Here is a 13,144-nt window from a genome sequence, read left to right as displayed (position 1 = left end):
CTTTTTTATACTATGATGATTGGTAGCATCGAAGCTTCGACTAATCCGAATTGCGTACGGCTGAAGTTGCGGACGAGAGAGAAAGGAAAGTTTCCATTCGATTTTCGATATTTGTATTGAAGCTTCGACTAATTCGATGAGAGAAAGAAAAGATTCTCACTCGGTAGCTTCAGTTAATCTGAATCAAGAATCTGAATCATGTACCGTTGAAGTTGCAGATGAGAGAGAAAGGAAAGGCTTCCATTCGATTTTTGATATTCGTATTGAAGATTCGACTAAGTCGATGACAGAAAGAAAAGATTCTCACTCGATAGCTTCGACTAATTTGAGTCACGCACGGCTGAAGCTGCAGATGAGAGAGAAAAGAAAGGCTTCCATCCGATTTTTTATATTCGTATTGAGGCTTCGACTAATCCGATGAGACAAAGAAAAGATTCTCACTCTGTAGCTTCAATTAATCTAAATCGCGTACAGCTGAAGTTGCAGGAGAAAGGAAAGTTTCCATTTGATATTTGTATTGAAGCTTCGACTAATTCGATAAGAGAAAGGAAAGGTTCTCACTCAGTAGCTTCAACTAATCTGAATTGCGTACTGAAGTTGCAGATAAGAGAGAAAGCAAAGGCTTCCATCTGATTTTTGATATTTGTATTGAAGCTTTGACTAATTCGATGAGAGAAAGAAAAGATTCTCACTCAGTAGCTCCAACTAATCTGAATTACGTACGGATGAAGTTGCAAGGAAAGGGAAGTTTCCATTCGATTTTTTATATTCGTGTTGAAGATTCGACTAATCCGATGAGAGAAAGGAAATGTTTTCACTTAGTATTTGATGCCCGCATTGAAGCTTTACTAATTCAAACTGCGCATTGAGACAAAGGAAAGATTCTCACCTCGTAAAAGTTCTCACCCGATGTTCGATACTTGCATTGAAGCTTCGATTAATCCAAATCAAGATTCTCACCCATTGTTCGATACCCACATTGAAGGTTCGACTAATTCAAATCGCACATTGAGAGAATGGACAAGTTCTCACCCGATGTTTGATACCCGCATTGAAATTTCGACTAATTCGGATCTCGCACTGAGAGAGGACAGGTTCTCACCAGATATTTGATACTCGTATTGAAACTTCAATTAATTCGGACGAAGATTCTGACCCGGTATTCGATATCCGCATTGAAGCTTCGACTAATTCGAATCACACACTAAGAGAAAGGACAAATTCTTACTCGGTGTTCGATACCCACATTAAAGTTTCGACTAATTCGAATCGTGCACCAAGAGAAAGGACAGGTTCTCACCCGATATTCGATATTTGTATTGAAGTTTCGATTAATTCGGACCAATATTCTCACCCGGTGTTCGATACCCGCATTAAAGCTTTGACTAATTCGAACTGCGCACTGAGATAAAGGACAGGTTCTCACCCGGTATTCGATATTAGCATTAAAGCTTCAGCTAATTCAAATCGCGCACCAAGAGAAAGGACAGATTCTCAATCAGTGTTCGATAACTGCATTAAAGCTTCGAGTAATTCAAATCGCGCAATGAGAGAGAACAGGTTCTCACCTGGTGTTCGATATCCGTATTGAAGTTTCGATTAATTCAAATCGTGCACCGCAAGGCTCATTTTGGGAGTCGCTTTCTATGAATTTTTCTTTATATTCAAGACTCAAACTCCAAACATCTGATTAAGAATAAAATAGTATCATCACGACGCTGCAACTAATGTTGATGAAAGGTAAGGTACTTGAAAGAGTGAGAGAGTGGATTTATGTAGAAAATTCTACTTTAATTAAATTAAAAAAATTATTTTTTTTATTGTTTATTATGTTTCGATTATGCATTATCGATATTTGATGTTATCATGCATTATTTTTTTGTTATAATTGCTCTATTTTAATTTTTCCTTTAATTAAATTGCTTCTTTCTTGTAGTTCCTTCTGGTTTTCACATTATTTATCATGTCACATCATTATTTTATGCTATTTTTTATACTTAAATTTGTTGCACTTGACGAAATTTTTTTTCAAAAATTACATTATTTTATTTGTTCAAATTGTTTTCGTGTGATTTCACTAGATATATTGTCATTGTATTGTTTTATTTGGAATAGAAAAATATTTCATTTTTATTTAAAATATTATAATCGAACCTCTTTATATATGTCATCATTTAGAATAATATCTCACTATATCAGACATTTTTCTTAAAATCGATCTCTCATACTGTGTTATATTATATAATTTTATAATAATATTTTATTATATTAGTGAAAAAAGTGAAAAAAAATAACGAAACAAACAACGTAGTTCTCTATAAGATATTCCCCTCTATTTTTTTTCTCTCTTGTCTCTATGTTTATGTGGTTTCTAATTAAAGTGGAGATTTTTATTCTTCATAGCTTAAACTTTGTAAACAAAATGGAGAAATAAAATATCTTAAATTATTAATTAAGAAATAATACTTAATTTATTTTTTATCTCAAAATTAGTAAACCAATAAAAGAGGCTTATTAATGTTGATTTGATTTTTTATCAACAGAATGCCTCCTATAAAATATTTATTAACAAAGACGACTCAGTATATAAGATTCGAATTCGAGATATATGATTAAAAATAAATTTATACTTATTACTTCATCATAATTTTTTTAGATAATTTAAAATTTAATTAATACATAATATATTAAGTTAATGATCAAAAAATATACATAAACTATTACATTTTCGCTAGTCACATATTTCAACTATCTATTGTCCTATTTACCGATCTAAACTATCACTTGTTTTTTAATAAAACTCATCTTGATGTTGCGTCGGCCAAATGTTATTTGAGTAGAGGCGGAGTCAAAATTTCAACTCAGAGGACTCAATATTTGAAGAAAACCTAACCGAAAGAGGTCAACACCTACTATAACTACATAAAAAATAATTTTAATCATATATAAATAGTATATTTTTCCTTCGAAGGGGGTTCGTATAAACCCCCGCCTAAGGACCGGCTCCGCCCCTGATTATTTCCGCACGATAATGGGCACATGTAAGCCAATTTAACATCAAGTTGTGTTTTGATACAAAGAGAGTCATAGTTTAGGTACATAAATGGAACAATAGATGGTTAAAGTATGAAATCCGCTAAAAAAAAATGATATTTTAAATTTGTTTTTAACTATTACAACAACAACAATATACTCAGTATATTCTCACCTGGTGGGTCTGTGGTGGGTAAAATGTACGCAGTCCATACCACCACCTCCGAAGCAATCGAAAGGTTGTTTCCGATAGACCCCTGGCTCAAGACAGTGTTATTTTTTTTTGGTTTTCCATTCGGTGTTCGGTACCCGCATTGGAGCCCGACTAATCCAGATTCGCGCCGCGTAGAGCCACATTCGGGGGGAAGCGCTCCCTAACAGAGTTTTCTCCGTACCAGGATCGAACCCTCGACCTCTGGTTAAGAATGGAGCAGCCCCATCCACTGCATCACAACCCATGTTGGTTCAAGACAGTGTTTTTTACTATTGACTATAATATATTTCAAGCACCCTCTAATTATTTTAAATTTTATTTTTAATAAATTTTATGACCAAAAAAATGCCCTTGACAAGAACCACACATGTCTTTTCAATTTAATTGGAAATGACCAATACCACAAGCTAATGCACTTTCCTAGTTGTAGAAAATGAAATAGCCACAAAAGATAATTGTACATGGTCCCTTCCTTAAACATACTTGTGTGTGTTGTGATGTACTTATCAATAATATTTATTTATTTTTGATGATCAGAGTATTCGAATCAGTTTACGTGTACCTTAAACTATAACGAATGAAAAGGAAATCACTTAATATTTTTAATGTCTACTCGAAATTTGAACCAAAAATCTCGTAATTCTGAACTGTTATAAAAAATCTCGTAATTCTCAATCATCGATCAGTATATCATAACCCTTAATTGTATTTGGTTTTAAACAAAAACATAACATGTGAGATGCTTCATTATCTATTCAATCTAAACCACTTATGATGTGTCATTTTATTCAAATCCTTTTTCTCCTTTTAGTATGTTTTTCCTTTTGCTATTTTTATGTATAATTTTTTGATTTTTGATTGCTTCGACAAAAGGGTTAGAGATAACTAGTGGCGTACGCAAGATTTTTCAAAGCATTATCGAATACATATAGAGAAATATATGTACGAAAAAAAAATTCAACGAACCAATGTCAGATGATACCCTTTAGAACTGAGTATAACCTATGTTGCTCGGACTCTCTGACAGTTGACACACAACCGTGTTGAATCCTCCGAAATGCACTACTTTGGAGGATCCAACACATACCTAACGATATTTTGAAGAGTCCAAACGACGACTAATGAAGGTTTATGAAACCCTGCAAATGAGGTCTAGGGAGGGTAGATGGGAGGAGCCAGGGCTCTGACTGCGTGCCTGTTGAAGAATGAGTCGACAACTCATATGTCATAAGCAGTGGCTTGGTTAAGGGAACCCACCGGAGCCATAGCGAAAGCGAATCTTCATAGGCCAATTGTCACTGCTTATGGACCCGAACCTGAGTGATTTGTATACGCTGACCTTACCACTACCTCATCGAGCTATTTTTGATCAACTACTCATTATATCCAAGTCTAAAATGTCACTATATTACTCATAAAAGCTTACAACAATTGAAACATATTGCTAGTACTACTTTTACTGTACAAAGGCCGAAAGCTCTTCAATTTCACATGCTAGTATATTGATGAGAGCATAAACTTCTACCCTATGTTGCTCGGACTCTTCAAAATTGTCAGCGGCAGCGTGTTGGATTCGCCAAAAGTAGTGTATTTTTGGAGAATCCGACACGGGTGCGGCATCAAAAGGTGAAGAGTCCACGCAACTTAGCTTCTACCAACAAAATAGTAATTCAAGAATCACTACAGCTTCTGGACTTTTTTTTCTCTACTCAGCTGCAAATCGCTCAACCTTCGAAAGAACTGGTTTCTTCTGTTTTGTCGTCTTCACTAAAGCTGGACGACAACTCTGCGGCAGACCTAGAATGAACACGAGTATCGTTGTTAACATAACAGTAAAGTCAATTCGGCAAATGATTTAACCTATATACACTGATATAATTTTCACACTACCGGAATCTGTCTTTTCAGGTTAGTAGTCCCGCTACTAGTCTCATTCATAAGACGACTGCTATAACACCGGAAAATACAAGACCCTCCTATAGTATGACAAAAACACCACCTCATAATACTGTTAGTTCTTCTGTTTTTAATAGAACGTAGGAACATTAATAACAGGACGGCAGAACTTAACACACTCAATAAGGACTAGAAAGATTTGCGTTGAACACTATGTCATGCACAATGTACAGAAGACGGACTGTACATTGTTCTGCAGTGTTGTAAGTCAACCTTCTATGAATGGACAAGAGAAGGTAATGAAGTTAGAGGAGACATAAATCACATATGAGAGGCAGCATTTTCAACCATATATTTGTTTGTACTTTACATTACAAATTTATCTTCAAAATCGGTTCAGCAAAAGCCATTGAAAAATTAAATATGATTCTCCAAGACGATGATATCTCAGTCAAACATCTCAAGATGGAGCCATATAAGTTCAACTATAGATGCACACTCATAATTGCACAGTACACATACTTACGGATTAGAAATCAAGATCTTAAAACATGGCCATACCTTATTGGATGATTTGTCTGGGATGGCATTATGGTCACTGGTGCTTTCCTCATATACTCTTGATGGCTAGGAGCTTCATCCCTTGCTCTTTTGGCCGCCTTCAAATTTTTTGTGTAAAGAGAGTTCAAATGATCATATCTACCTAAAGGAATTACAAATCGTAACATATTAAAACGAGCTAAAAAGCTTACCTTCATTTCATTCTCCCAGGGCATCTTCATGCGATCTACATTATAACTTTCATCAACTGCTGGTCTTTCCACATGGAGGTAATCCTATATATCGTATTCAAGGCAAAATTATCAGGAGATTGCTGGATAACAAAGAAGCACAGCATAAAAATAGCATTATACCTTTTCAACTTTACCGGAGAGCACTCTCTCCGGAAAATAACGCTGCTTAATTTCCTTCCGGACAAAATTTGAAGGCTTGCGTTCAGAATCTTCCTCCTCCACAATCTTAAGGCTCGCTTCATTGCAGTTAGTGAACCTAGGCGCCACCTGCTCCCTATTGACCTTTCCAGTGTAGGGACTTCGAAAACCACCACTAGAGCCAGGACTAGTTTTAATTTCTGTACCATCACGTTTAGCCATAAACATATTGTTGTATCTGCCATCAACTCCCACTTCTCTTCCGGAAACTTTGCACATCTCTGTCGACGAGTTCCTTCCAAGATAGTATCGATCATCATTGTGCATAGACGAATTCTGACGGGGTTTTTGGTTGATATAATATTCAGGATAAGCAGACTTGCTTGATTTTTTGAAACTTGCACCATCCAAATCAGAGACGCGAGAGTTTGTCTTGGAAATCAATCCATACCCCTATTGGACCAATGCAAAAGCAGAATAGGTAATTCGACAGATTGACTTGAGTGCTTTACTTTTGACTGTAAGATCTAGATATGGTAGGGCAGGAGACACTAAATAAAGCACAATTATATCTCAACTTATTCACATTTGGGCAAGTAGAAAAATATAAAGATGTTTCGATCCCCCAGATGGGTAAGGCCCTGCTAAAACATGTCTCCCTCCATGATCCATGAATTTTATTTTGTTTTTTTGAAAAAGATCCATCCATGGTTAAATATCTTAATGAACAAGAAGAAGAAAAATAATAGCCCTAGTCTAAATTCAATTATTGTCAACTTGACACAAAATCAAGCATTCTACATATGCAGTAACTTCATAGTCGTGAACTATAAAATCAGATTACCAAATCACTAAGATTAATTTGCACAGGATCCACTTACTATGCGTGAATCGGATTGCTTGTAGACTTCAGCGAAATCTGCTGTCGGAGCTAGAACAGGTTCTCCAGTATATTCGGGGTCTGACAAACACATTAATATAAAAGTAAAAGTCAGCAACTTTCAGAATCCACAATGACATGCAAAAACAAAGAAAGTGAATACATGCTCAAGCATATAAACTTGAACATGAAGTACAATGCAGAGTAGAAGTGGTATGGACGTGGGAATAGGAACTTCACTCGTTCAACAAAAAAGAGCCCTCACTCTTATTTACATCTAAACAAAAATTGTTCTGAATACTACAGGAACATTATACACCATGGACTTGTGCATGTGGAAGTTTCAAACATCACAAAGTTACGATAATAGGCACAACAAAGTTGATAAGAGTCTTGATAAGATTCTAATTTTATTCCTCTGGAAAGAAAGAAGATGAACCAAATTAAGGTTCTGAGCTTTGTTTCGCCAACTCAATTTTAAGTATAAAAGCAGAGAAACTATAATTCTGGACACACAAGCATGTATAACATGACCTCAATAAAAGGACTAGCACAAAAACAAACCCCTTAGTATCAAGAGAACATGCAAAAAAGGACTTCAAATCGTGCAGATTGCAGACGAGCTGACGCTAATTCATTAAATTCATAATTACCGCTCTTTTAAAACCTAGAGAACATAATCAGCTTAGGCCTTGATCCAAATTTAATAACGTTGTCATATATGAGCTGGTAGGGTTCTCGATCTGGATCATATTAGTTTTTTTTATAAAATAAACACAGTATTGTCATAATTATTTTTTAAGCATAGAAAAGGAACAGTTCTAAATACAACATATCTCGTTCTTATGAAACTGCACATGTATTTTCACAGAGCAATTTGATGGGTTTTAGCTGTAGAGAGGCATGACAAAATCTAAAGCTCAACTAAAAAAGAACAGAATCAGCATACTTTAAGGAGACAAAGCCTCTGCCAGGAGAGAAAGGCATGCACACTCAAAAGTCAATGAAATGAATAGATGAAAAAGACTTGGGTCAGACAAAGGTCAACAGTGACGAGACAAGAAGCAACCATTTTAACTCACCATCAACAGGAGTTTGCACTGGTGATTCAAAAGCACCCGGCGGAAGCATGTCAAATTCCACACTAAGTGGTGGACCATCTCGCCGGTAGAGACTTCCCAATTGCCTCTTCACAGCAGTAATTGAAGCATTTTCTACCTTGCCTTTCACTTTTAAATACCCTGATGGGCCGGTCCTTGGTTTCACACTCTTAAGACCAGTAGGTTCATTACATGGTAGGTATCTTGAAGTTGCCATATCAAGTGATTCTACATTTTGTGAAAAACGTGCATCCCGTAAGGAAGAGCTACTTCCTGAAGGTGTGTCTTCAATGAGATTAGACTCTGCTCTATACTGAACGGCAACATCACGCATCACATCTGCAGCTGAGACTTCTGGCCCAGTTAATCTTCTACTTTCAACTTCCCGATGATCAAAATATTTATCATCACCTTGCTTAGTACTTCCGCAAGAATCCTGCCTAAAACCGCTGCCACGGTCCTGAATGATGCCACTTGAACGATCTTGTCTTCCATTTGCATTAATTTCCCGTCTTAATAGCCTCTTGTCTTTCAACCGCCTATGACAAAACCACCCAGAAACCTGCTTTTCTGTTAATCCCAATGAATGTGCCACTTCCAATTTCATTGACTCTGTAGGATACTTATGTTCTGAAATTTTGCAAGCTCTCTCATTGTTATATTTGAAATAACATTTGGTATAGCAGTTCATTGCAAAACAAAAAAAAAGTTAGTAAAATCAGGTACCCTTATAGAATTTCTCTAGACCTTCACGTTGTGCACGCGTCTTGATTATTCTTGGCCTGTTTTTCCCAATATGACCTTTATCCTCTTCGGAATGCATTTCACGTGAATCTACAGTAAAGATAAAAGATATTAATAAAGCCAACAATTATGCAATCTGGAAATAACGAAAAAACCAACAGGTCCTACTTTAAATTGAACAAATTCATAAGCATTATTTAAGATATCTAACATTCAAACAAAGGGAAAAAAATCTATCTAGGGATTAGGGTGGAAAGCAGATATTCATAGCCCCATATATCCAAGCGTTGAGGGATTATTCTTCATTTAAGCCAAAAGAATAATGGAAGGATACACCTTATACCTCATAACAATCACTTAAAACCCTTGACTGTAGTATCACACATAAAAGTGCTGTGTCAACGAGACTTTACAAAGGGACCTATGTAGAGAGCAGAAGAAGAGCTGATTACTTCCAACTCCACCTGTCTCGTGTCAATTCAAGCTCATCCCGCTTTTTTATTTTTTTTCATGCCTTATCATTCTTTTGGACAAGGAATTCAATCACTCAATCTAGTCAAACTTGTTCTTCACAAGGCCTCGGAGAATGTGCAACAGATGTTTTGAGAATGTGCAAAACAGTTTGCAGAAGATCAAAATGAATTGTCCAGGCGTTATTCATTTTTGGTGTAAACTTGATGTATTAGCTCAGACAAAAAGAAATTTTTGATGTGCTAGATTGTTTATAGGCATTAGTTAGCTCGAAAATGATGTAAGTTGTAACAGTTTTTAGAGGGGAACTACACTTTTGGTTGTAGTATACCTGTGGATATATAGAGTAAAGTTACCAATTTCAAAAAAAAGGCCTCGGAGAGCTTAGGGCATAATCGACAATCACAAAGGGATAGTGTGGCCTTTCGATGCATCTAATGATTATCTTCGAGTGTGAAAGAACACCTTTCTATCTATTTTATTCTATAATGAACAGAAAAGACAGCTTCTTCTATAGGTTTTTGGAAGCTCGAACTCAAATCGAAAATACCATAAAGTTTATTGGAATGATTCATGTGTAATTATTAAAAAAGATTGTGTTGAATTATCAAAAAAAAGGTAGTTCGTCTATATAATGGAAAGATACAACTAAAAATAGGCATTCCCTAATTTATTTCACAAATCTTGTATTTCCGATGCATTGTCAATCAGCTATGCCATAATACTTTATTAGTTGGGATTGAATGGTTGTCTACCTATCGCAATCCTTTTCCTTCATCCAAACTTAAGACCAACTACGTTTTGCTCACACACGTGGATTATATACCTTTGAATAGATAGTAACAAATACCCAGCCGACCATGAAGCCAATAAGAGTCGTCACACTATCTTTTGGCTGTACATGCACCATTCTAATGGCACATCAATCCTTTCCATATATCATCCTTCTATACATTAGCTTTCACGTTTTCTCTCTAGTTCGTTACAACTTTACTACTACTACATCTATACAAGCATTTCCTAGTAAGGACATTCCAATTATGAGAATTCAAATGTTAATATTGGCAAGAAACCAAATACAGCACCCTTAACTCACAAATTGCCTAATGACTTGATTTTCAGAAAGCATTTACTAAGCCAATACTCATTAACATTAATGATGCGCAAATTCAGAGACGTTTCCCAAGACATTTTTCTATAAATATGATAGATCCAGGACTTAATCACACTATGGTGAAAAGGAAACACATATATATAAATAGTTCAACTTTATATACACAGATAAAGTCGTAAGCAATGGAAGTCTAAATTGCTCAGACTCCCGGGTGTCTGATACGGGTGCGTATCTAGGAGTCGGATCTTCATAATCAAAATTTTTAAGTTTCGAGGATACAGATCCAAGTATGGATACAGGTGTGGGGATTTGACTAAAAGTATATTATTATTATTATTATTATTATTATTATTATTTTTTGATAAAGTAAGAAATTGCATTGATAAGGCATCACGTAGATGCAGAATTACAAAAGATAGCAAAAGTAAGTTATGAGACATTATATGTCTAAATTATGAGACATTATTGATCAAGAGGATAACTCTTGGAGGTGATATAAGAAAAAGGACGGACATAGAAATTTCTATATACAACGAACTCCATTTTCTTCAATTTCACCTTTTTTTTTTGTAACCAAATCTGATATGGATCACATACCCACACCTACACCTATACCTACACCTACACCCACATCCATGTCGCGTCGACTTAGGTGCAGCACCGAAAGTGAAGAGTTCAAGCAACTTGGGTGGAAGTGCCAGCACATGTTGTACACATGTTGCATCAGCCTATTCGCAAAATGTGCAATAACCCAACAGATCTCTCAAGAGGAATATCGAAAAACCAAACATGTAAGTTCATCTCCAAGCAAAAGTGCCAAAGCAGAATCCATAACTAACCACAATGCAAAAAAAGAGTCATACAAAGGACCAGACTTAACTAATACTCCCACTGTTTCAATTTGTTTGCTTTACTTTCGGTTTTAATCTGTTTCGAAAAGAATGTCTCTTTCCTTTCGAGGCAACTCTTTAATTCTAAAGTTCCACGTGACATTTTTAAGACCATGAGATTCAAGGGCATTTGGGTACATTTTTACATAACTTTAGTTTAAGACGGTTGAGATAACAATTGACTAATAAAAAGTGTGCTCTCTCTAACCGCTTAAGCTTTTAGATGAGATGGTTACACACTTCAACACGGTATCGAAGCAAGCAAAGGTGTTGGGGTCGAATCTCACCGCTACCCATTACCAAAAAGAATTTTCACGTGTTTAGCCAATAAAATATAATTAGGTTCGCACGTGAGGGAGAATTTTAAGAATACAATCAAATAACAAAAAGTGTGCTCTCTCTAACAGCTTATCCTTCCAGATGAGATGGTCACACACTTCATCACGATATCAAAGCAAGCAAAGGTCCTCGGCTTGAATCTCACCGCCACTCATTATCAAAAAGGATTTCCACGTGCTTGCCGCTTGTCCAATGAAAAAGAATCACGTGAGGGAGCGTGTTGAGAATTCAATTAAATAATAAAAAACATGCTCTCTCTAACTAGTCACACACTTCAAGAAAATCGTTCTTTACTTTCCTAAACCTTTGTCGAGTCAAAACCAAACAAACAAACTGAAACGAGAAAACTACCAAATCAAAATAGCAACCCAAATGTGTGGCCTCGTGGTCAATAAAGTGGGATTCAGAATCACGAGTTCTCAAGTTCAAATCCCAACAGCACAGACAAAAACACTAGCTAATTCCACAAGGGTAGTGTCAATAAAGGGCAGCCCGGTGCACTAAAGCTACCGCTATGCGCGGTGTCCGGGGAAGGATCCCACCAGAAGGGTGTATCGTACTCAGTCTTACCTTATATTTCTGTGAGAGGCTGTTTCCAAGGTTGTTTCCAAATAGCAATATAAAATTCCAAATTCAAGATTCCAAAAACAACAACCAAGATACAAACTTTCTAACAAACAAAGACTAATTTCAACAAAATGTAATATACCCAAATTCAAGAATTCATTTTTCTACACAATTAAACAAAAAAAAAATTGATACCTTCCATGATTTCCCTTGAATTTTTCTGGGTTTTTTCTTAACCCCTTTTGCTTATTAACTCTAAATTCGAACCCCAAATCGCCCTTCTTTGCATCTGTACCAAGCAACAAAAATTGGAAGCAAAAAAGACAGAGATTTGCTAAGCCCAAAAGGGAAAAATAAGAAGAAGAACTAAAGGGAGATGGTAGAAATTTTGGTATGTTGTATATTACTCTCTCTCCCCGCTCCAAAATAGTGGTCACGTTTTACTTTTTAATAGTCAACATAATAATAAGATAAGTTCATTTTAAATTAAATTAAGTTAATATTTTAAAATTAAAAGTAAAATATAAGAAATAAGAAATGATAATTTTGAGATAAAATATGAGATTATATTGCTTATGAGATGTAAATTATTAGTTACCTTATAAGTGGATAATTAATTTTATGAGATATTTTAATTCGTTAAATAACTTTATTCATCTCATCTTAAAAATTTAACGCAATTATAATTTATCGAGGTCGTAACTTTTATAAGTGGATAATTAATTTTATGAGATATCTTAATCCGTCAAATAATTTTATTTATCTCATCTTACAAATTTGACGCAATTATAATTTATCGAGGTCGTAATTTTTGATGGGAAAGAGTGATGGATGTGAATTTTAATAAGGTTAGGAGGTATGTCGGAGTATTATTTTTATCAATAGTCGCAGTGCTATACTGATAGATTTTTGTTCTTGATTTTCTATTGATAAGTATTATTTTGAGATATGTTCAAAAATTTTA

General features: G+C 35.4%; 1 protein-coding gene across 2 annotated transcripts; it reads right to left on the bottom strand.

The window, feature by feature from the left end:
* Positions 1–4,632: 4,632 nt before the first annotated feature.
* On the bottom strand, positions 4,633–12,617 carry LOC107850366 (homeobox-DDT domain protein RLT1). 2 transcript variants are annotated; one of them, XM_016694846.2, is made up of 8 exons: positions 12,376–12,617; positions 8,782–8,889; positions 8,038–8,685; positions 6,957–7,036; positions 6,058–6,528; positions 5,896–5,979; positions 5,705–5,802; positions 4,633–5,044 (listed from the first exon to the last, which is right to left on the bottom strand). In XM_016694846.2, the coding sequence occupies exons 1-8, from the start codon at positions 12,380–12,382 to the stop codon at positions 4,972–4,974; spliced, it is 1,569 nt and encodes a 522-aa protein (XP_016550332.1). In that variant the 5' UTR covers positions 12,383–12,617; the 3' UTR covers positions 4,633–4,971. The 2 variants fall into 2 exon arrangements, with proteins under 2 accessions (XP_016550332.1, XP_047257340.1); XM_047401384.1 differs by having other exon boundaries at positions 4,952–5,223; positions 12,376–12,605.
* Positions 12,618–13,144: the final 527 nt, after the last annotated feature.

The sequence above is a fragment of the Capsicum annuum genome, chromosome 12 (assembly GCF_002878395.1).
Source record: "Capsicum annuum cultivar UCD-10X-F1 chromosome 12, UCD10Xv1.1, whole genome shotgun sequence".
Lineage (NCBI taxonomy): Eukaryota > Viridiplantae > Streptophyta > Magnoliopsida > Solanales > Solanaceae > Capsicum > Capsicum annuum.
This window is presented reverse-complemented; position numbering and strand designations above follow the sequence as displayed.

Excerpts from the sequence above, each read along its gene's own strand:
- LOC107850366 (XM_016694846.2), bottom strand. Across the intron at positions 7,037-8,037 it reads AGTGCAAACTCCTGTTGATG|ACCCCGAATATACTGGAGAA; the intron begins GTGAGTTAAAAT and ends TGTGTTTGTCAG. Across the intron at positions 5,980-6,057 it reads TCTCCGGTAAAGTTGAAAAG|GATTACCTCCATGTGGAAAG; the intron begins GTATAATGCTAT and ends TACGATATATAG.